Source organism: Brachyhypopomus gauderio, unplaced genomic scaffold (assembly GCF_052324685.1).
Source record: "Brachyhypopomus gauderio isolate BG-103 unplaced genomic scaffold, BGAUD_0.2 sc85, whole genome shotgun sequence".
NCBI classification, from domain to species: domain Eukaryota; kingdom Metazoa; phylum Chordata; class Actinopteri; order Gymnotiformes; family Hypopomidae; genus Brachyhypopomus; species Brachyhypopomus gauderio.
Window position 1 is genome coordinate 452 of NW_027506906.1, and position 24,268 is coordinate 24,719.

The 24,268-nt window shown below is 46.0% G+C and overlaps 1 protein-coding gene across 1 annotated transcript in view; it reads right to left on the reverse strand.

The window, feature by feature from the left end:
- Nucleotides 1–1,427: 1,427 nt before the first annotated feature.
- Nucleotides 1,428–24,268, reverse strand: part of trim44 (tripartite motif containing 44) — a 42,273-nt gene continuing 19,432 nt past the window's right edge. The window contains exon 6 of the mRNA XM_076991752.1: nucleotides 1,428–2,540. Coding sequence (XP_076847867.1) covers nucleotides 2,532–2,540 — 9 coding nt within the window. The 3' untranslated portion in view covers nucleotides 1,428–2,531. The remainder of the gene's footprint in view (nucleotides 2,541–24,268) is intronic.

Genomic DNA, 24,268 nt, shown 5'->3' on the forward strand with positions numbered 1-24,268 from the left:
CACACACACACAGAGCGCAAAAAACTTGCAGAAACCTTTCTCTAGCTAGAAATAGTTGTTGATTGTATACGTTCCTATATGGGAGGTCTGACAAGATGATTTCTGTTTTTCAGCTATATTCCCAACATTTAGAAGATAAGTAATTTTTTTTAGTAAATAGAATTTTTATATTTATGAGCCTCAGAACCAACTTGTTTAGTGAATCATTCACCATTTAGTGGAAAAACAAAGAGAATTTAAACCCAAGAACAGATGCAGCTGGCTCTTACATTCACATCACATATCAAGATTCATCTCGCAACTCATAAAACATGATTTAATGAAGGCGGGGCCGGTGCCGGTGGTGGGCGGGGTTAATGACTGAAAGCTGGTGTAATTGATTGTATCAGAATAGGCAAAACCCAGTTTGATCAGGCAAGTCCACCAGTTGTTTCTTCTTCTCCTGCACACACGTCCTGTTGTTTCCTGACAGATTTGTTGGTTTCTGATGGTGTGGACCTTCATGACGTCTGTGTTCTGGAACAATGGCACGCTGCCTTTGTGCTGTGGCTGGTCTCCATCCTCTCTCTCCATCCTCTCTCTCCATCCTCTCTCTCCATCCTCTCTCTCCATCCTCTCTCTCCATCCTCTCTCTCCCATCCTCTCTCTCCTAGCACATCTGCTGTGGCCCAAATCAATTTTAGCACAAAGGATCGAGAGACAAAAGAAGAGTGTGCCCATGTGAGCAGCGAGGGGGGAGGAGCCAGGGAGGGTGGGCGGGGCCGAGCAGCATGGATGTTCCCATTACTGTCCATTATTTCCAGCAAGGACGAGGAGTGTCTGGGTAGGGGTCGAGCCCGCCCCCCGGCAACAGCTCGGTGCACACACACGGGCACGAGGGCAGGATTGCGTGCAGCCGCGCTCAGTGTCTCTAGCGGGACTCTTCGCGGGACTTAAACCCACAGATTTAAAACAGCTACAGACATAAGCCTGCTTTTGGACCTACGCAGAACCAGCCAGCCATGAATCAACATCTTGTCCAGCACCAAAACAAAGCCCTGTCCTAAGGGCAAGACAGCCAATCGTAAGCTACTTCAGCACAGTAACCCGTCCCCAGAGCCTGCAGTGTGCGTGGACATGCTGTGAGCGAGTGAAGATAAGGCCCCCTGGTCTGTGAGCGAGTGAAGATAAGGCCCCCTGGTCTGTGTGGCTGATATGCTGTAGTAATCTGATCTTTCCCATCTGCCTTTGGTCTCCATGATTCCCTCCGACATCACAGAGCTGCACTGAGACTCTGGGGAATTATATTCAGCTTCCTGTTAAATTCTTTCAGTAAGGTAAAGTAAGGTCTTTTATACATTTTTTCAGTAGCACTTTACTGTCACTTGTGAGTCATTGCCTCTCATTTCACAGAGTCTGTGCAATACCAGCAGGGGTCACAAATGCAGTTGCATTTCAACATGTTTAAGGACACAACCGTGTCAAATTTCTCCTGAAGTAGCAAACAAGAAAAGACATGACATTTTTTTCATTACCATCGCAGTGAGTACATGAAGAGCATGTGTGTGTGTGTGTGTGTGTGTGTGTGTGTGTGTGTGTGTGTGTGTGTGTGTGTGTGTGTGTGTGTGTGTGTGTTATCGGTAAAACTTGAGGTACATTTATGCAACAGGAAGTTAAAGGAACAGATATAATCTCATGGACACTCTTCTACAACCACACATCCTTACACAGTGGCTCAGAAGTATGTACTGCTACAGATACATGAAGTCCTTCTGCTTTGGGCTTCGTATCATATATTCACCCAAGTGAAACATTCCTGTCCAGGTTAAGACACTATAAAGGAGTACGTCTCCTCAAATATTACACTTATGATTAGGGCAGACACCTGTCAAGATGTGGCAACCATGACAACAAACACTGCAGTCTCTCACATCATAAATCACTCCACAACTCACTCCTCCTGGCGTCTGGCGTAAATGGCAAGTGTGCGTTTTTACACTACAATCATTACCACCACCAACAACATAAGTAACAAAACATCAGCTGGGAATATCCTCTTTCTCCAACCCTTGGATTAAGAGAGTGGATCATACTTGGATAATCTGACAGGAGAGCCAGTTAAAGACGTTCTCTGAGTCAAGGTCAGTTCATATTTCATAGGTCCAACACCGTCATCAAGGCACAACAGCCAACTGAAGGCAAATTTGATTCAGTATTTTGTATGCAGTTCAGATCCTTCCTCCTCTTCATTCCTCAGGCTGGCCTCTGATTGGGGATGAAGGGTGGCCCTGATTGCAATCATACACTTTGTTTCATTATCTTGCTCAGGAAAAGTCAATCAGTTTGGATTTAATAGAAAATGCAGCAGCCCAAGGTGTCAAAATCTGCGGGTGACATGTCTATGGTACATCCAACAGAGACAGAGATCGCACTCCAGTGTCCCAGGTAGCAGGTGTGGGGGGAGGGCAGACTGTTGTAGTCATGGGCCGTGCCCCATGAACGAATCTCCTCCATCTCCGTAGTCTGGAGGGTCTGGAGGGCCTCGCCGATGATCAGGCAGCCTGTGGAGTAAAGACAAAGGTGAAAGGTTGAATCTAAAAATACTAAAACTCCAAGAGAAACATGGCTGCAAGCTTAAGAAGCTCCTCTATTCCAGCTAGGAACGTAGAGTCCAACAGACTCTGTTGTGAGTCCAATAGTCTTTCCTCTATGTCAGTGTGCATTACGCTTCTCTAATTGGACAGCCTCTGGAGAGCAGCAGAGATGCCCAATGGGAAGGGACACACAGGCGGTGACAGACAGCTCTGTCCTGCCACCGTCCCCAGTGTCCCGTCCTGCTCCAGGACGTCTCGTCACAGCCGTCGCAGCCCAGCCCTCGTTATAGAGGAGCGAGATGACAACTTGTGTGAAGACTGTGGCAACCTACGCCTCGAGGCTGGATTGATTGTTGCTGGATTGAAATTTTGATGAATATTCATCGCGTTGATTTGCTTGTGACTAATGTGTCTGTAGGATTGCTTGTGATTAGTGTTGTCATCTTATTATGCAGTTGAATTATTCATTTAAGGAGCAAGGCACGAGCCAATCTTCCCTTGTAGTGGATATGTAAAAATAAATAAATGTGAAAAAGCATATTTAAAAAAAAAAACTAAATTTTTAAAACCTGATGTTGGACTATATAATTTATATACCAGAAATGGTGGGGTAACCCTTTATTTATCTAAGTACGGCATACTGGACACAAGATAAATCTTTGTTTCAGCTCCTATCAGCTTGGTCTGGGTTCAGTATCTAAAAACACATTCCCAAACCTTCTTCCTGCGTTCAGAACAAACACTGGACCTTCCAGAACCACTGTGACTCCGCCCAGCCCACCTGCTGTACACCACACGGCTAAGACGACCACAATCCAGTACAGTGCTGAAGTGCTGAATGAACCAGGGCTGTTCATAATCTCCTGGGTGTGAAATGCAATGAGGGACCTTCTGAAACCAGGGTGGAATAAATCTGGAGTATGTTTTAAGGCAGGAAGTGACATGCCTTTATCAGAACTGTCTCACAGACAGGGAAGATGCTGTGTGTGTGTGTGTGTGTGTGTGTGTGAGAGAGAGAGAGAGAGAGAGAAAGAGTATGAAAGCAGTTGTTTCATACAGTCTCCAGGGAGGTACTGACTGACCAGAGTCTGGGTCAGAAATCGGCCAAAAGCAGCTTTTTAACATTCAGGTCTCCATCATGCTCTGTAATGTATTCTGTGCATTAATGATGTAGGCCAGTCATTCTCATTCTTCCTGGTCCAGATGGCCAAACCCCGAAAGCCAAGAGACCTCCTCAGAGTGGCCGATTGAAGGGACCAATTAGGACACAGTGTCATGGTAACGGAGCACGGTGGGCGGTTCATCTAGGTGTTAGAACGTGAACAGGTTCCTGGGAGACAGGGAGTCATTTCTAATCACTAGGTTAAAGGGAAATATTCTGTGAGAACCCCTTATTACTCTAATACGATTTCTGGCCCTGCCCAGAGAGACAGGCCACAGAGAGCTGTTAAATATACACACTTCTGCCCGTTTCATTCCTCCTTCACTCTTCACCTCTGTTCTCCTCAGCGTCCTCGTTTGTGGAGGGGAGGGTGTATGTTCTCCAGAATTAATTTGGAAGGTGGTTTTCTTGCAGCTCTGTTTGCGTCTTCACACTAGACTGCAGCGCTGGCGGTGTGCTCTATACGTGTGTGTGTGGCTAGAAATGCTGATCTGAAAACAGTGTCTTAGATTTTCGTCTGACGGGTCAGCCTTTGGAGGCACAGAGGTAACAGGTCCCGTATCAGAGCAGACGACCGGACGCTAATGAGGAAACATGGCTAATGGCTATTGATCCCTGAGGAGACTCCCCCACACCAGCGTTCCTGCTTACATTTTAAATCTCCAGTTTGGTTCTCTTTTTTGTGCACCCCCCCCCCCCCCCCCCCCCCCCCCCCCCCCCCAAACGAGGGTAGATTTGTAGCTTCTACGAGATGAATTATCACTGCAAACAGCTCAGGGACACGGAGGTGAGAGAGGTGTGGGGTAGAGGAGGGGAGAGAGGGATGGAGTCACAGTGAGCTAATGAGCTAGGCTCACAGGACCAGGGAGATGCAGACGGCAAAGCACCACGACTCCAGGCTGCCACAGAGGTCTCGAGTGGCACGGCCACTCAAGGCATGATGGGTAATTTGACACATCTGACTCAGCATGGAGATATAGTGGGCCTAATTGGCTGTTGTCCTATAGGGTACTTGCTCTGTGATGTGCATCCCTGGGCATCTCTCCCCTCATTTATCCGACAGGGTTTCACTGGAGGTACGTAATGGAGATTTCATTTATTGCATTACTGCAGCTGGATACCCCGAGCGTTCCCCAGACCCTAATGCTTATTCTGATGCTGAGAAATATAGACAGGGACTGTCTGGCAGCAGAGAGGGGGGGAGGGAGAGAGAGGGGGGGGACAAAAGCCAAAGAAGTGCTTTGCATAGTGAGGAAACGCATTCAGCGAGGCCAGTGTAATCTAAAGTGTATGGCAGGCGGAAATAATTGGTTGCAGTTATCTAGTACTGGAGGAGGAGCGGAAGACTGTCTGACTGAAACACGGTGCCTCCAGTTTAAGGCTCCCTGTGTTGAATGTTTTACAGCCTGAGCTGTGGCTGAGTGGGTGTTTGTAGTGTAGTCTGCTTCAACATTAGGGCACTTTGAAGTGCAGGAAGCTGCAGTTACTGCAACGACCAACGTGGACGCAACACACGTCCGCGCTCATCCGTGCTAGCATCTTGGGTCACAGGGTTAATGGATTCATAGCATTGACTAGGGTCACGGGACACTCCCCGCCCAAAACACGTTGCTCATGTTCAAGAGTTTCTTTTTTCTATGTACAGTCTGTCTCTAGCTAACACCACTATTAAAGGAGTTGTGAGTATTCATCCCACACACACGCACACACACACACACACACACACACACACACACACACACACACACACACACACACACACACACACACACACACACACACACACCACAGGGCTACAGACAGACACGGAGGGAAGAAGTGACAGATTAATAAAGTGGAGAAAGCTGGAATCCTTAAGGCAGAGCTGAGTGTGAGTATCTAAGCAGGCGTCTATCACACTCTACACCTGCGCTCCTTGACACGATTCCTACCGTGTTCCTCACTAGCAATTGATGAAACAAACCCAAAAATAGGGAAGAAAAAGAGAGAGTGACAGAACTGAGAATGAAGTGAGAGAGAAGATGAAAAGCACTCTTGCAAATAGTTACTCACTCGTTCAACAAACTACCATTTAATCTCTCCATGAACACAAGGAAGACCTGCACAGCTTGAGAACATGGAGGACTTCAGACTCCCTCCATCAGAACATCCACGTTAGCGTCAGCTAGCTCTGATGGCCAGACAGGAGGCCGATCTATCACCACGCCACAACCACATCCGTCCCACGCCTCACCCGAGGACATCTGTCCCCAGGTAAGACATGTTCTGGCTGGGGACATCTGTCCCCAGTTCCCCACAGCGCTCCTGCAATACCCGCTTAAAGAAATGAGTGAGAAAGCAATTCAAATAATGCCAAAGCCCTAAGCAGTCGATCTCGCAGAGGCTCATTTAGCAAGTTTACAATCACTGTTGTTGCCACTGGGGTAATCGAGGAATCAATTTCGGAGTGAGTCCTCCTGCCTGTGTGGAGACCCGATAATGAATAGCTCATTAATTAAAGTGCGAAGGGAAAGTGGGCCAAACGTAGCAAACCGCAACAAGGGCGTCGGTGGACGGGTGGTGGGGAGGCGTGGCTTGCGGGTCATGTGGGCAGAACTGCAACTCCCCCTAAAGATGGGATGTCACGGAGACGCGTGGGGCGATATACAATTACGGCGCCACCCGGGGGCCGAGCTTTCGCTCCCAGTTCCTCCGGAGTCATTAAAGTCCAATTAGACAGCAATTACGCTTTAATGGATATCTGAAAGCTAGGGTAAGAGAGAGGGACAGAGGAGAGAGTGGAAGACAAGACTCTGCCTGCGTGACTGAAAGTATGGATTGTGTCTTCCAGACACCATTGTCTCGTACATGTTCAATTCCATACAGATAATGTCATGCAGCTGAAAGGGGGGACTATAATTAGTCATGCTGTCCTGTATGGTGAAAAACAGAATCAAACCACGTGTGTAAGCAGAAAGAATACAGGCGCGGTTGGAGCTTGGCGGCGTTTGTAAAGGGTCTTTCTGTTAGAAATGATCTTACTGACCGGATGTTGCAAAGTTACCATCATAAAGTGAGAACACCATTATTCTCTCAACTTTATTGCTGTATTGGCAGTTTTGAGTAGGTCATACATTAATACATGCTTTAATAATAATTTAGAAGCAGCTCCAAGCCCAAGTAATAGTTTAATAAAAATGTACACCAACTTTTAGGGCTTTAGAAGCAAAGCCATTTAAATCTCCTGCTAGCTCGGCCTGACTAGCGTTGCTGAGGTGAGCAGGTATTAGAACAAACCTTAGTCTTCTCTTTCAGAATCAGCCTTGAAATATATCCAAATGACTACGGCTTGAAAACATCATATTTCTCTTCTCAGCTACTGTGAGAATACCACAAATCTCACCCAGCTCACACCACGGAGAATACGCGCATGAGGAGGAACAAGAACTTTGCATAACGCTGAGGTGTTCAACACCCGACACTCTTAGTCACTGAATATTTCTGCAGACGTTTTTTTGGCTTTCCGCATCTCCCAGCATCCCCGAGTCAGATAATTCAGGTGGGACCTGATCTCACGGGCTGCACATATCAACCAGCTGGCACTGCTCACAGGTGATGGCATGAGGAGAAATGATATACACTAGTACACCATGAACCAATGTCACACCCTGAGTAAGCACAAACACGTATATGTGTTCATATAGGTAAAAGGAGCATAACTGTTGGTGTTGTTCCAAAACTAGTACGAATAACTAAGAACAGTACTGACCGTCAAAGTCTCCTATGGCATATTGTGTGGTCTAAAGGTTTCTGGCTATTGTAATGAGTCCAGACAGGGAGGGCTAGCCGTACTCTGCGCACTCTTGTGTTCAGAGAGTCCAGAAACAGACCGAAACTACAGCCTGTGTGTTCTAGGCCAGAACAACTTACAGTAAGACTTCATCTTGGGCATCTGACAGTCTGTCTAACTAATAAACCTTTATGTGCACTAATACATCTTTTAAAATGTCTGTCATAAAAGCCAGCAAAAATCCTGGAGGTGCTATTCCTCGATTTTACACCCCATGAAAGAGCAACACAGCAGCCAAGCTGTCTGTTTGTGGGGGGGGGGACACGACGCACCACCCACATTCGGTCCCTCGCCACTCTCCAGACGGCCAGAATGAGTCCAACACAGAGAAATAATGGCAGACGGAAAAGAGGCATGAAAAGAACAGTCGTACATGTCGTACATGACTTAAAAAAACACACAGACACAAAGAGGCGAAGAGAGAGAGAGAGAGAGAGAGAGAGAGAGAGAGAGAGAGAGAGAGAGAGAGAGAGAGAGAGGGAGGGAGACTACAACAACAACAACAACGTCACATTAAAGTCACAGTTAACTATCCAGGATGGAAAAGTAAAGACTGGTGAGAGTAAAGGTGTGTGTGTGTGTGTGTGTGTGTGTGTGTGTGTGTGTGTGTGTGTGTGTGTGTGTGTGTGAGTGGTGAGAGTAAAGGTGTGTGTGAGTGTGAGAGTGTGTGTGTGAGTGTGTGTGTGTGTGTTTAAGTCCACACGTCGTCTCCGTCTGTCTCTCTCTCTCCCTGTCTGCCTCTCCTGCAAAGGATGTCTGTAATTAAATGCTGCCTGCCTGTGAGAAGTGTGTGTGTGTGTGTGTGTGTGTGTGTGTGTGTTCCTAGGGTGTGAATGCCGGTAGTCAGGTGTTAGGTACCCAGCACTAAGGCATCCCACACACTGCTGCTGGGATGGTGGTGTTGGACTGGTGAATTGTCCATTTAAACACTCAGACCAGTCCAACTGCAGCATACAGTTCTGAGAGTGGCTATAGTAACTCCCCACAGCTCGGAGGAGTGAGACACCCTGTGAGACACCCTGTAAACTGCCTCTTTACACCATCTGTGTGTTTACATTCCTACTAGTGTGCAGGAAGACTGGACGTGCTTCAGTTCTGTAAGAACCTACTGTGTGTGTGAGCATGTGTGTGTGTGTGACCCAGTGCGCAGGCTGGCGTAGCCGTTCTCTGTGAGGACGTGAGTGTGTGAGAGATAAAGTGGGCTGGTGAGGTGGACCAAGCGTGGGACTGGTCCAACACTGAGTGCCTCTCAACATGGAAACAGAGAGAAAATGAGAGAGGATGAGAGAGAGAGAGAGAGAGAGAGAGAGAGAGAGAGAGAGAGAGAGAGAGAGAGAGAGAGAGAGAAGAAAGAGTGAAAGAGCACGTGAGAGTAAGAGAGTGAGAGGGTGGGAGATACAATAACCCCCCCCCCCCAGCAGTGTTGAGTGTGTATGCACAAATCATGCTTTAATGTGTGGCAACCCATGTGTGTGTGTGTTTCAGATTGTTTCAATAAATCCAGTGGCTATTTGTGTCTACAGTCACTATTCTGCTTGTGTTAACTCAGGTTATGCAAAGCACGCTGCCTGCAAAGGACCACGAAACCCCGTCAGCCTGGGCTACGTAAATCTGGGCTACGTAAATCTGGGCTACGTAAATCTGGGCTACGTAAATCTGGGCATCGTGCATCAGTTTCTTCCGAAGCTCTTAGTCCGATTCGCAGGCCCGAGGCTGTGGCGGTTCTGGGTCTCTGCTCTGCGCTGGTGATCAGGTCTCTATGACTCAGTCCTTAATGCCATCCCAAGCTGAGAGAGCACAGCTCTAATGCGGCCCTCGTGGGGACACCGGAAACAACAGACACAAATCAAATCAAGGGATAATAGAATCCAATGCTGCTTTACTTCCGCTGAAACAAAAAGCTGAGGTAATTCTGCTCAGCTTGTCATGGTGCCACAAAGCCTATTTCACAGGCTACACTGCTGAAAGGAACCCCCCCCCCCCCCCCATCAAACCCCCCATCCCCCTCTCTTATACATGAAGCACTTTGCTTACACAGCTGATGAAGGACCTCTGTGCGAAACGCCCCGTTTCTCTGGAAACTCTGTGTATGTCAACGCAATTTTCACTACCTCTAAATTTTTTTTTACTACAGCTGCAGTTACTCACTAGAATCTTTTTCAGACATATTCAGCTCTGGAAAAAATTAAGAGACTGTGCTATAATTTCATCACGACACATGACAGCTGTTTGACTCTACCTTGTTCGTAGTGAATCACCTGTCCAGACTACCGGGGCCCTGTGACCTTGTCTTTTGATTAATCTTGGAGTTTGAAATAGGACATTGTGTAGGAAACACTGATGCACTTCTGGTTAAACACACTGATGGACGTTTTTGGTTTCATTTCTGATGTGATTGATTTCTACGGTGACAGTTAATAGCGTCCATTGCGCAGCAAACCTAGAGGCTGTGTGGAGAGTGGTGATGGTTATTTATAAGGGTTAAGCAGTTTTGCAGTGATTGTTGAGTTGTTAAATTAATAACAGGGTACTTAAGAGTCAACTTTGGTCTAGTGGGTTGTGAAAGCTAACAGTGCCTGCAGGTTGGGTAATACATGTATAAGGTAATGGGTCATATTGCATTTGCTCACAGCCACTACAGCGAGAGGCAGTGGTGGACACTCTCTTTTAGTCTTTAACAAACAACATAACTCTGAATGGTATTTTGATAGAGTTTGAAAGAAACCAGTGTTTGTTCATAATAAATATAGGTGCTGCTTTTGGGGAAAGTGCGGGCTAGTGGTAACTGAAGAGTTATCTCTGATCACAAATGTTCACCTCTGGCTGCACTACAACACACACTTTGTATTCTCAGCCTTACGTGTATAAAGGGAGTTCTGGTCTGCCCCGGTTGCATTAGAAAGGTAGTTCTGGTTTGCGCTTACTGTGGGGAGGCAGCACACAGTCCCTAGATTAATTTTCAGGGATTCCATAACTCAGCGACCCCATTTCATGATGCTCTAGTAGCTATTACAGCAGGTCTCCCTGATATACTGTGACATATTGACCAATATAAAGAGGCTCATCTCTGCTAGGAATCTTGAGGTAGAGATTCATATGTAGTCCTGTAGCGTCTGGCTAATAACCTCCTGCTATTCACCCTGAATGCAGAATTGAAGACACTTGACAGCTTGAGGACACTTTATATCTTGGGACATAAAGAGAGACACAAGGCTAAGGACATGTCTTGTACCCTTAATAAGGTTGCAAGTTCATGTTCCAATGGCTCTCACTGTGTTCTTACTATTCTAGCAGTACTTACACTCAGCAGCTGGTCAAGCCTCGTCAGACACAGGAAAGTATTGATGCTGTTTTTGGAACACACCATGGTATTAACTACCGCCACTCCCCCAGACACATACACACATCCCCCACACACATACACACACCCTATGGAGGACACCATCAAAGTCAAATCATGGGTGAAACAACCTCGCAGAGAGTGAAAAGGGGGAGCATGTAACCTTGTCCTTTTGAACACTGACACTGGCTACTGCTTCATGCTTTAGGGGTTACACATGCCCACCAGCAAACAGGGGCCATCCTGTCTCGCAAGAACCCCCCTATACAAAGTGTGTGAATGGTGTAGATATTTTGGCTATAACAAAACCATTATCAATGATTACAAGAAGACCACATCCTGAGTCTACAGACCCCCTGACTCAGTAAATACTAGTTGGGATAAAGAATGGGTCACCCCAGCTGCCAGTCAGGTGGTTTACAGACCAACATGCGGCCTCCCGAGCTGAAAAATGGTTGTGCATTGATTATAGTGTCAGGTTGGGCAAGACAACATTTTGGAGACGTCCAGGGGAACCAGCAAGTTTGTAGGTGTAATGAGTCACGAGATTGTTGCCCTGGTGGTCACATGACTGATCCACAGGTGGAGGTCGTGCCACTGGACAAGACGAGAGGCACGTGAAACTAAACGCTAACGTTTCTGATTACGTCTGCAGGTGTGCTGCATGTCGGTGATGTGATGGTCTGACCTTGGGTGGGATGTCCTGATGTTCTAGCGGTCATCTCCCTGACAACCATCGCTGCCTTTCCAACAGCCGACATAGTGAATCTTCCCTAACTCACTAAAAAATTGCAGTCTTGAAGCCTCTCTTAAAAATGAAACAACTCTGTAAAATATATGCAGAACCATTTCAAATCTACCGTTCAGTCACACAATCACTGAGAAATTGTGTTTTTTATTCTTAAATAGCTGTGTACACAAATTTCAGACAGGGTTTCAGCATATTCATAGTACTGAGACTGCTCTTGTGTAAACACAGACTCTGGGAAGCTATCAGTTTTATTTCTGCTCAATTTTAGTGTAGCTCTTGATACTACTGACAATAACATTCTTAATGATAGATTTAAGAATTTGGTTGGGCTCACAGAAACCTAAAACAGTTCAGTTTATACCTGCAAAGCAGGAATTGCTTTGGTGAAATAGAAATTAATGTTTCTGAAAAAGTTCCAGTAACTTGTGTTGTCTCCCCGGGGTTCAATTTTTAAGCCACTCTTATTAAACTCACACATGCTTTCTCTCAGCCAAATCTCACACGGTTGTGGGCCATCTTACCACAGCTATGCAGACAACACCCAGTTGGTTTGCTTAGCCTTTCTCTTAATTGCTTGTGCCTTAAGCACATCACCACCTGGATCGGTCAGAACTTTCTACAGCTGAATATAGACAAAACAAATATGATTATATCTGGCAACAACAATAAGAGGCACAGACCAGCTGGCTTCTTGACTTGAAAACTACAGAGCTAATAGACTAAATATACTCTGATCTCAGTTTTAGCAGTAACATTAAATCAGTTATGAATTTTTTTTATCCGCCATCAACAAGATCAGAGACTTCCTGACAAACCCACACCTAAAGAAACTCACGCTTGCTTTCATATATTGCAGAGTTGATTACTGTATTGGCCTCTTAACAGGTCTTACAAAAAAAGACAAACAGCTTCAATGGATTCAAAATGCAGATAGTTCTCACAAGGAGCCAAATATGAGATCAGCCCCATTCTAAAGTCTATTCATTGAGTTGTAGAACTAGTGTATCTATCTGATATATTACAGCATTATTATGCTGTTTCTAAATGGCACGAGTTGTCAGAGGATAATACAACAGCTCCAACACTGGATGTTTTAAAATCGAATCTAAAATTGTCCTTATTCAGCCACGATTTGGGCTTCAGTTAAACACTGTTCCTTCAAATCCTGCAGTACTGCACTTTTAACTACAGTGCATTTTTATATCTTTTAATGCTAAATTCAGTCTGTCATATTTTTTTTTGTCTCAACACTTTATATGTTTAATTTGATTATATGCACTTCTTTCAGGAATATTATTTTAATTAAACTTTTATCTTTATATTCCATTTTTCATTGAATTTATTTAAATTAACTTTAGTTCATTTTCTATTTAAATCAACAATACTTATTTAACAATACTTAAATAAATTGTATTTGCAACATTTTCTTCTTTTTCTTGTTAAAACCTCCCCAAGGTGATAGATCTCAGGATGTAATAATCTCTAGCATTCTTCTGTGTATTATATGAAGCACTTTCAACTGCCGTTGTGTATGAAAAGCGCTATACAAATAAATTGCCTTGCCTCGCATAAGAATAAGACAGTAACCCAGACCCATGCAACCCATCGTGCATTTACCAGCAGATTTCATAAGCCCGTTATTAACTTGCAGCAGCAAGACGATTGGCTGTGTAAGAGCAGCACGTCATGTGGTTATTGACAGAGATGATCCAACGACCTGGCCCACCACGCCATAGAGGGAGTTATAACAACACAGCACAATACAACCAAGAACAACCCCTCCTGGTGGTGAGTACATCAGTCCCCATCTAACACCGCTCACGTCACACAAAGGAGCAACAATCTTGAACCAAACACTTGACATTAATGGTTGTCTTCACCACTGTGTACACCTAGACAAGTGCAGGACTAGTGGAAGGCTGGATGTTTGTGTAAGATATAGGCAAGAATCTGTCAGTGTCGTCCACACACAGAAGAAATCTTGTGTTATAATCTGCTCACTCCCCATTAACTCTGCTGGTTCTTGTACTCCCATTAGCTCTGCAGATCCTGGTGTCACTGCTGAAACGTCTATTTCATGTCCCCATGAGGACGTCCAAATCCGAGCAGCCATGTAGTTTAACAAGAGCAGTGACCAGTAGAAGCAACATTATCACCTCGCTGCTAAAAACACTACAGCAGTGAACCCACAAGTTCAACTTCTAGCTGTCTGTGAATGGGATTTCTTGTATTTTATTTGTATTCTTTGCTCATTTGTATTTGAATTAAAATCTTGTCAGATATCCAATGAAAGATGAGATTAAGCTTCCACCAATAGGTCAACTCTGTGGTTTCTTCTTGCCATAGTCACCCTGGGGCTTTGGGGCACCAGGCACAATATGTCATTATGAGATGCATTAAATAAGTCATGTTACTACTGTTCACAAAATGAGCTAGTGTCACACTGTAACTTAAACTGAGCTGACTAGAGTGTAAAATATCCCCAATACAAAATGTTGGACTGATTCTGCATGTCTCTATGTTTTATTCATAGTCAAGCAGGTTGTCTTATTGTGATTTCACCATCTGGCAGGAAGAGACACTAACTTGTTTATAATGAATCAGGAGTCTAGACGGCCTTTCTGGGACCTTCCTCAACGATCCATAACATCCCACTTAGAACTGTATAAAGGCCAAAACTCACGCTACATCAAACGCCGATGCTGCACAGCCTCTTACGCTGCTGCTGGTCTTCGTTGGCCTACTGTATCTCCAAAAAATCACTTCTTCATGGATCTATATGTTGCTGGTCTTAACTGCGATATCTCCAAGGGAACCGGTGTGTGAATCTGTGATCTAACACAGTGATGTAATGTGAAAGACTGGTGGAGAGACGCCAAGACGCATGAACGCTCAGATTAAGAACTGGACACTGGGTTTTCTAGACGCATGAACGCTCAGATTAAGAACTGGACACTGGGTTTTCTAGACGCATGAACGCTCAGATTAAGAACTGGACACTGGGTTTTCTAGACGCATGAACGCTCAGATTAAGAACTGGACACTGGGTTTTCTAGACACATGAACGCTCAGATTAAGAACTGGACACTGGGTTTTCTAGACGCATGAACGCTCAGATTAAGAACTGGACACTGGGTTTTCTAGACCAGCGTTTCTCAACCGGGGTGCCGTCTGTCTTCATCGGGGGTGCCGTCAAAATATTCTGATGTGAAATAAAAAACTATAGTTTAAAAAAATTAAGTTATTATACGTTTTAAAAATCATAAAAATTTATTTCATATGACCAGATCTCTCAAGTTTGGTGGGCGTGAGCTTTTTTTCAGGCGGGGGGGATTGGAATATGTCGCGATGGTTAGTGTAGCGGCTGTGTGTGTGTGTGTGTGTGTGTGTGTGTGTGTGTGTGTGTGTGTGTGTGTGTGTGTGTGGTTGGGGAGCGGGGTGGCTAAAGTCTACCAAGAAACAGCGCGATCTATATTCTGATTGGTTCAACCTGTTATAATATACAACCGATGGATTGGCTGAATATGCTGCGGTGTGCGGCGATTAGATTATTTAAAAAAATAAATAATAATAATATTCAAGCGTGAGAAATTCCATGTGTGGCGTGAGAGCGTGTGAAATCGCTAAATATGCGTGAGTCTCACGCTCAAAGCGTGAATATGACCTGCATATGACCCTTACCAAGGTCAGCACGTGATTACGCAGGTTTCCCACTGACTGTAAGTCACATTTATGTGCTCTCTGTCTTAATAATCACTTTTTTTGTGTTATGTTGGCCGGGAGATGGTTGCAGAGAGTATGTTTTCAGGGTTGCCAACTCTCACGCATTGAGCGTGAGACACACGCATTTGACCGTTTTCACACGCTCTCACGCCACACTTCCGATATCTCACATCCGAAAAAAAAATCTTGTTTATTTATCTGATCCATATCTATGATTCAATGAGTTACTAGTTCGCTCTGGCGCCAACCACCCGCGATCGATAGATTGCGATATAACACTTAATCTGTGTCCATTTTACGTTCACCCCCCCCCCTCCCCCCCAACAAAACTGTGTTTTTAACGCATTGTAAACTGGGGTGCCTTAACATTTTGCATGCATATAAAGGGTGCCACAACTGAAAAAAGGTTGAAAAACACTGTTCTAGACGCATGAACGCTCAGATTAAGAACTGGACACTGGGTTTTCTAGACGCATGAACGCTCAGATTAAGAACTGGACACTGGGTTTTCTAGACGCATGAACGCTCAGATTAAGAACTGGACACTGGGTTTTCTAGACGCATGAACGCTCAGATTAAGAACTGGACACTGGGTTTTCTAGACGCATGAAAGCTCAGATTAAGAACTGGACACTGGGTTTTCTGAGCTGTAGTCGAGCTCTGCACACACTGCATCTTTATTATTTTTGCCTATTTGTCATTTTCTGCAAATGAATGCTGAAAATAATATTATTATTTGCAGTTTTGGAGAAATGACAGCAGTTTATGGAATAAAACAAAAATGCAAATTTTACTAACATACCTACAGTTGTGATCAAATTTATTCAACCCCCAATGCTGCGAAGGGTTTTATGGAATTCAGTGCACATTTGTAATTGTGTTCATAATGAAATCTTACAAGGACTTGTTAAAGAACTAAATGCAACTAAGATAGCATCAATTTTTTTTGTCATAAAGTATTAAATGGCCTTTTTGTGATTTCTTCATTGACACAATTATTCAACCCCTTTACGACTACCACTCCTAAGAACAGAGGTTCATTCCAGTGTTTTCCATCAGGTATTGAAAACATCTGTGGATGTCAACGAGCAGCAATCAAGCATGATAAGCACCAATTAGGCAGATTTAAAAGGACTGTGATACTCAGCTCCTTCTAGACATCTACTGGTGTGTTTCCAAGCATGGTGAAGGCAAGAGAATGGTCCCAGAAGACAAGAGAAGAGGTTATTGCTCTTCACAAGAATGGCAATGGATATAAAAAGATTGCGAAGTTGTTAAATATTCCAAGAGACACTATCGGAAGTATCATTCGCAAGTTCAAGTTAAAGGGCACAGTGGAAACGTTACCTGGTCGTGGCAGAAAGAAGATCCTGACCGCGACTGCTGTGCGCTACCTGAAGCGTAATGTGGAGAAAAATCCCCGCGTGACTGCTAAGGAACTGAAAAAAGACCTGTCAGATGTGGGCACTGAAGTTTCAGCTCAGACAATAAGGCGCGCACTGCATAACGAAGACCTCCATGCCAGAACGCCCAGACGCACCCCCTTGCTGACTCCAAAGAACAAGAAAAGTCGACTGCAGTATGCCAAAAGTCATGTGGACAAGCCACAAAGGTTTTGGAACAGGTTTTGGAAACTAAATTAGAACTGTTTGGGACAATGGACCAGCGCTATGTTTGGAGAAGGAAGAACCAGGCTTATGAACAAAAGAACACCTTGCCTACTGTGAAGCATGGCGGGGGGTCAATTATGCTTTGGGGCTGTTTTGCTTCTAATGGTACAGGAAAGCTTCAACGTGTGCAGGGTACCATGAATTCCCTTCAGTACCTGGAGATCTTGGAGGAAAATGTGATGGAGTCAGTCACAAACCTGCGGCTTGGGAGACGTTGGACCTTCCAACAGGACAATGATCCGAAGCACACATCCAAGTCCACTAGAGCATGGTTGAACATGAAAGGCTGGAACATTCTAGAGTGGCCATCGCAATCACCAGACTTAAATCCAATTGAGAACCTCTGGTGGGACCTAAAGAAGGCAGTTGCAGTGCGCAAGCCTAAGAATGTGACTGAACTGGAGGCTTTTGCCCATGAAGAATGGGCTAAGATACCCATAGGTCGCTGCAAGACACTTGTGTCAAGCTATGCTTCACGCTTGAAAGCTGTCATAACTGGAAAAGGATGTTGTACTAAGTACTAAAAAATAATGTCACTAGGGGGTTGAATAAAACTGATAATGATGTGAGCACAGTAAAGACATTTGTGGTTATTCCATCATAAATATTATGTTATGTTTGTCTAATTTATAAGTGCCTCTTTGATATAATTGTAAATAAGATGACTGAAATGATCAAAATCAATGTCAAACTGGCCAAAACACTTTATTTCAGTGGGGGTTGAATAAATTTGATCACAACTGTATAAACGGTAAAGCCAAAGAGATCAATCATTTAGCAGTAGCCTCATTTCATCCCCTAGAGCTGTGGTGCCCAGTGTGTGCTGCTCAGGGCTGGTGAACACATGAAGCACTAATGCAGATAATGAATAGACTAGTTAGCCTTCAGGAAATAAGGTGCTGCTCCTGTTAGCTCTCACTCCCTACCTCTACCTCACTTCACAGCCCAGACGAGGCTCTCATTCTGGGCTCCATCCATGTCTCACCGGCCCTCGGCAGATGGAGGCTGGAGATTTGGGGGGTGGGGGAAATGGGGGGGGGGGGGGGGCGAATACGGCCGAATCTGAGCTTTTAAACCCTGCTTCAAGACAGAAGGAGAGCCGTAACACTTTGTTTTTTTTAGATCAGATGAGATGATTTATTAATGTGTGCAAACTATGAGATGGGGATGTCGATACACACCTTATGGCACCGTGGTGTCTTGCTTCTAGACAAAACAGTGCACATAAAATAATACTGCACATGAGGTAAAACAAAATTGACCAAGAAAAAACCGAGTATACAGATTGTAAGCAAATATTTATGGCCTGTTATAGAAGGTTCCGTTTGGTCCTGCGAGTGACACAAGTGACTGACATATTGTCATATTTAAATAAGTGTCATATTTATTCATTCATTAAAAATGTAATCACTTTAATGACATTTCCAGTGGCATAGAGGTAATGTTATTCCCATATTCCAGTTCTACCTACCATATCACATCAGACACAACACACAACATAGCCCAGCACTACCCACCGTACACAACACACCACAACACACCACAACATCACCGTGCTCTGCTGAGCTCGGACTGAAATAGCCAAAGACAATAATCTGTGCCTGCAGCCATCACAGTCAATAAGGGGCTGTGGGGAGCCCGAGGTTATCTATCACCTACGAGAGCCTGACAACAGCAGGAGGCACAAGGAAAGACAAGGACCAAAATAAAGGATGAAAGACCCAAAACAATAGCAGGGAGAATGTGTCAGAGATAAGGACGTGTGTGTGCTGGAGGAGCTGTAATTAGGGTGAGCACGCTGGAGTGAGTGTGAGCCTGACCTAGCAGGGCTCAGCGGATCTGGGGCTCAGCATGTAGCCTCCGGGCCCTGGAGCACATGCCCTCCACACACACACGGCCTCCACACACACACGGCCTCCGCACACACACGGCCTCCGCACACACACGGCCTCCGCACACACACGGCCTCCGCACACACACGGCCTCCGCACACACATGGCCTCCACAAACACACACATACCCTCCACACACACTCCATCCACACACACGCCCTCCACACACACACACACACACGCCCTCCGCACACACACGGCCTCCGCACACACCCACAGCCTCCACACACACGCCCTCCGCACACACACACGGCCACCGCACACACACGGCCTCTGCACACACACGGCCTCCGCACACACACACACACACCCACAGCCTCCACACACACCCACAGCCTCCACACACACACAGCCTCCGCACACACGGCCACCACACACACACGGCCTCCACACACACACGGCCTTCACATATACACACACACCCTCCACACACACACACACACACACACACACACACACACACACACACACACACACACACACACACACACACACACATCCTCCACACACACACCCTCCACACACTCCCTCTTCCTCCATACACTCCCTCTTCCTCCATACACTCCCCCCTCTCTCTCTCTCTCTCTCTCTCTCTCTCTCTCTCTCTCTCCACACACTCCCTCTCTCTCTCCCCCTCCCCACACTCTCTCTCTTCCTCCACACACTGCCTCTGTCTCGAAGACTCACCTCTCTGGCCTGTGAGCCAGATCTGGGAGGTGCACATTAATATTTAAAACCGTACACTGTTGTCTTCCTTGATATATTTTCCCCACCATCTGTCTCTGATTCCACAGGTGAGAGTATCATCACCAACCACACGATCCCAAATAAAAACACAGAAGCACAAATCATCTCCAGATAGGTCAATAAATAAAATGTTTTTAAACCTGCTGGTTGAGTCTATAATGTTAAATATGCACACACAGCAGAGCAGTAACATCGTGAAAAGATTTAAGACCAGTTCTCCTCTCACTCTCTGGACTGCGGTCAACGTGCGGGTTAGCTGCCCAGTTAGCTGCCCAGTTAGCTGCCCAGTACGGAGGCCCACGAGGGTCACTTAGGCAGTCTGCTGTGTTTACATGGAGGAGAAAGCGTCCCAGAAGAAGGTGAGAGGAACAAGTGTGTGGAGGTGCCTTCAGAGGAGCGAGAGACCCCAACACGCACCCCAACACACACCCTAACACACCTCAACACGCACCCCAACACACACACCCCCAACACGCACCCCAAACACCCCAAACACCCCCCAACACGCACCCCGACGCGCACCCCGACACGCACCCAACACACACACCAACGCACCCTGACACGCCCCCCCGACACGCCCCCCCCGACGCGCACCCCAACGCACACCCCAACACACACACCAACACACACACCAACACACACCCCAACACACACCCCAACACATACCCCAACACACACACACCTCTGAGCTGTAGGAAAACCTTCATTTATATGCACCCACTTATCTGTTTGTTTGAGTATTCAAAGGTTTAATTTTCAAAACCATTTTCATCATCTCGATCTTTATATCTATAAAAGGTCCATATTTCAAAATGGCAGGCAAGAAGGATAAGTATTCAGAAGGGCCTCGGTTGCTATGGTGACCCTGTATTATACTGTGGCGTTTGGGCAAGATTATATTTTTCATATTACAAATTGAATTTTAAAAAGGTTGAAAAAACATGCAGTTAAGAATAGAGGCTGAATGAAAAGGGCTAAACTCATTTAAGCCCACAATTCTGATCTGGGCACTGCCGCCTGTTGACATTTAATAATAACAAATCAGTAGTGGTAAAGAGGACATGTAAATTAATACGTAAGGGCTGTGTCCATGAACGTTGTAATGTGTTGTGAGTGCTAAACACAGGGGCCTCAACATTGAGAAAAGACTGAGAAAGACATGAGACAAGCATGGGGAAAAATGCATACAAGCAAGGAGAGAGAGAGAGAAAGAGAGAGAGAGAAAGAGAGAGAAAACAGTTATTTCTTCTTGTAGCATCATAATATCAGTTGATTTTGTCATATGCACACACAACTAGGCACCCACACATGCATGCAGACATCTCCACTAGTCTAATTTTGTTTCTTAAACACACAACCCTACTCATTCTCTCTCTTTCTCTCTCTCTCTCTCTCTCTCACACACACACACACACACACACACACACACACACACACTGTTTTTGCCTCTTACCCACCAACATAAACACACACAAGGACACTCAGCACTGATATTGACTGGTGTATGCACTCTGGTTGTTTGAATATTTCATTAAAGGAAAGTAATGACCTGGACAACCTCAGACGTCCTCTGTGTCCTCTACACACCCTACACACATGCACACATACAAACAAATCTGCCCTTTCTATCCATATAGACACGAGGTCGGTTTAAAGGATGCGGCTCTACTAACGGTAGCAGAATACAAACCCATCTTGCTAATATTGATGAGGTAGGAGATTTAAAGACCATTATTACAAAAACTGTCCAAAATGAAAAGTCTGAAAAATATCTTCAGGGGAAATATAGCTTCTGATTGGGAGGGCAAAGAAAAGGAGATGAGTTGTATTCTGGCATCTCATTCTGACTGTGTGTGTGTGTGTGTGTGTGTGTGTGTGTGTGTGTGTGTGTGTGTGTGTGTGTGTGTGTCCTTCTCTCTTCAAGCTCATCTCAGATGTCATGCAATCGCAGGTCATCCATGCTCCATGACAGCCCATGAGAAAGTGGAGCAAGACAGAGAAGAAAAGGGAGAATGAGAGAGAGAGAGAGAGAGAGAGAAGGAGGGTGAAAGAGTGAGAGATAGAGAGATAGTGGGTGTGAGAGAGATGAAAAGGAAGAGAGAGTGACGGAGAGAGAGAGCGAGTGATAAACAACACTATGTTAATTAGCAGTGTCAGATTCCTGCAGCGTGCCATCATATCAGAGTGATTACACTCCATGATTTATGTGGTTTGTCTGCTTCCATTTGTAGAGTTTATATGCTATACTCCAAACACACACACACACACACACACACACACACACACACACACACACACACACACACACACACACACACACACACACACACACACAGGTAATCTAGCACATTTGGTGTCTGAAAGCTATGGCAGTTATCAGAAACAGTAATGTCGAGCCCTATTCCACAGACACTACAGAAATGATTTTGAACACTATTTTGGCACAAATGAGAGTCCACAATAAACACAATCACAATCTTTCCTGATTTTGTGCGGTCCAAACCTGTATCGGACTCAGCAGGGACGTTCTGGAGCCTGAACAGATACACACCAACACCAACACTGAGTGTTTGCCTGCTGAATCGCTAGGGCCTGTACGTCTGTATGTCTTCATACTCTAATCAACACGAGCGCTACAGTGTCAGAACTGGAGCAACACTCCCCGTCCAACGGGAGAAGAATCTCTCCTTGGGTCACAATCTTTCCTCCTGACGCCTTATATTCATATGGGAAACAGTGTTTAAGGTCTACTCCACCCTCCTCCACCCTCCCTGGTCCTGCTGCTTTGCTCCTTCGGGAGGCTCGTCTTCCACCTTTCTCCACCCCCCTATCCTCCTCCACCCTCCCCACACCCTCCTCCACCCTCCCCACACCCTTCTCCACCCCCCATCCTCCTCCACCCTCCCCCCACCCTCCCCCACCCTCCTCCACCCTCCTCCACCCTCCCCCACCCTCCTCTCACTCTGTCTGAAACACCACCTCCTTTTGTGGCTCTGGTAGGTCCCTGAGCTCTGTGTGCAGCCCCCTGACCTCACCCTCCACGTCCCTATTGATTAGCAACTCCTCCACCCTCCCCCACCCAGACCCCCCCACCCAGACCCACCCCCACCCCCTCATTCTCTGCCTTCTGTATGCTGGAAGAAGCTCGACTCCGTCTCTGATGGATCTGACCAGCACCGGGGCTCCATCCGGCCAGGGAGCCACAAGCCGAAATGAGATCAGCGAACACTTTCGTGTGTGTGTGTGCGTGTGTGTGTGTGTGTGTGTGTGTGCATGGTCACAGTGGTGGGTTTTAGCGTGCAGATCAAAACACTAGTGATAATGACACGAGGAAACCAATTTATTTCCATTAGCACGCGCATGCAAGCCCGTCCGCTTTTCCTTCATGAAACATCCAATCATATCGGCAGACACAGACATGTACATGTACAGCGATCACTTTGTGTGTGTGTGTGTCTGTGTGTGTGTGTCTGTGTGTGTGTGTGTGTGTGCGTGTGTGTGTGTGCGTGTGTGCGTGTGCGTGTGTGCGTGTGTGCGTGTCTGTGTGTGTGTGTGTGTGTGTGTGTGTGCTAACCCTTTAGCGAGACCCTCAGAGAAGTTGTAATTAGGAGATTATATTCCCGTGATGAGGGTGTAGATTATATTCCCGTGATGAGGGTGTAGATTATATTCCCGTGATGAGGGTGTAGATTATATTCCCGTGATGAGGGTGTAGATTATATTCCCGTGATGAGGGTGTAGATTATATTCCCGTGATGAGGGTGTAGATTATATTCCCGTGATGAGGGTGTAGATAGCTGAACCTCCTGTTCACTCTGTGTTGTTTATCATAGGTGTGTATGGGTGGTATAGTCTGGGTAAATGTGAGAGTATCTGTAAAGCACATTCATGTGTGTGTGTTTGTGTGTGTGTGTGTTCAGCACACACCCGAGGTATCAGTGAAGTGTGATGCTGGTCCTGGACTAGTGCACCGTCATATTAATGCACAATGTAAGTTGTAAGTTATTGTAAGTTGCACAGAAGAAAAGTGTCTGACAAAAACAATCCCACCACTTGCAGCACGGAAAGGGTTAAAACTGATTCTGTCCACAGCCCCTCCCTCCCCCTCTCCGTCCCTCCCCCTCACTGTCCCTCCCCCTCTCCGTCCCTCCCCCTTTCCGTCCCTCCCCCTCTCCGTCCCTCCCCCTCACTGTCCCTCCCCCTCTCCGTCCCTCCCCCTCACCGTCCCTCCCCCTCTCTGTCCCTCCCCCTCACTGTCCCTCCCCCTCACTGTCCCTCCCCCTCTCCGTCCCTCCCCCTCTCCGTCCCTCCCCCTCTCTGTCCCTCCCCCTCTCTGTCCCTCCCCCTCTCTGTCCCTCCCCCTCACTGTCTCAGCTCTCCCTACCGCAGCTCTGGATTATATGGGTGGTTATCAGATGAGCCTCATTCAATACACTACGCTCCAAGTTGCCTCATATTAACAGAACGAACAGCAGCACTGTGCTTGTGTGTGTTTGATGAGGTGACGTGACCTTGGCCAAGGTCAGGGTGAATGATGTCATCATGGGAACTGAGCAAAGCCAATAGAAAGAGAAGATCATA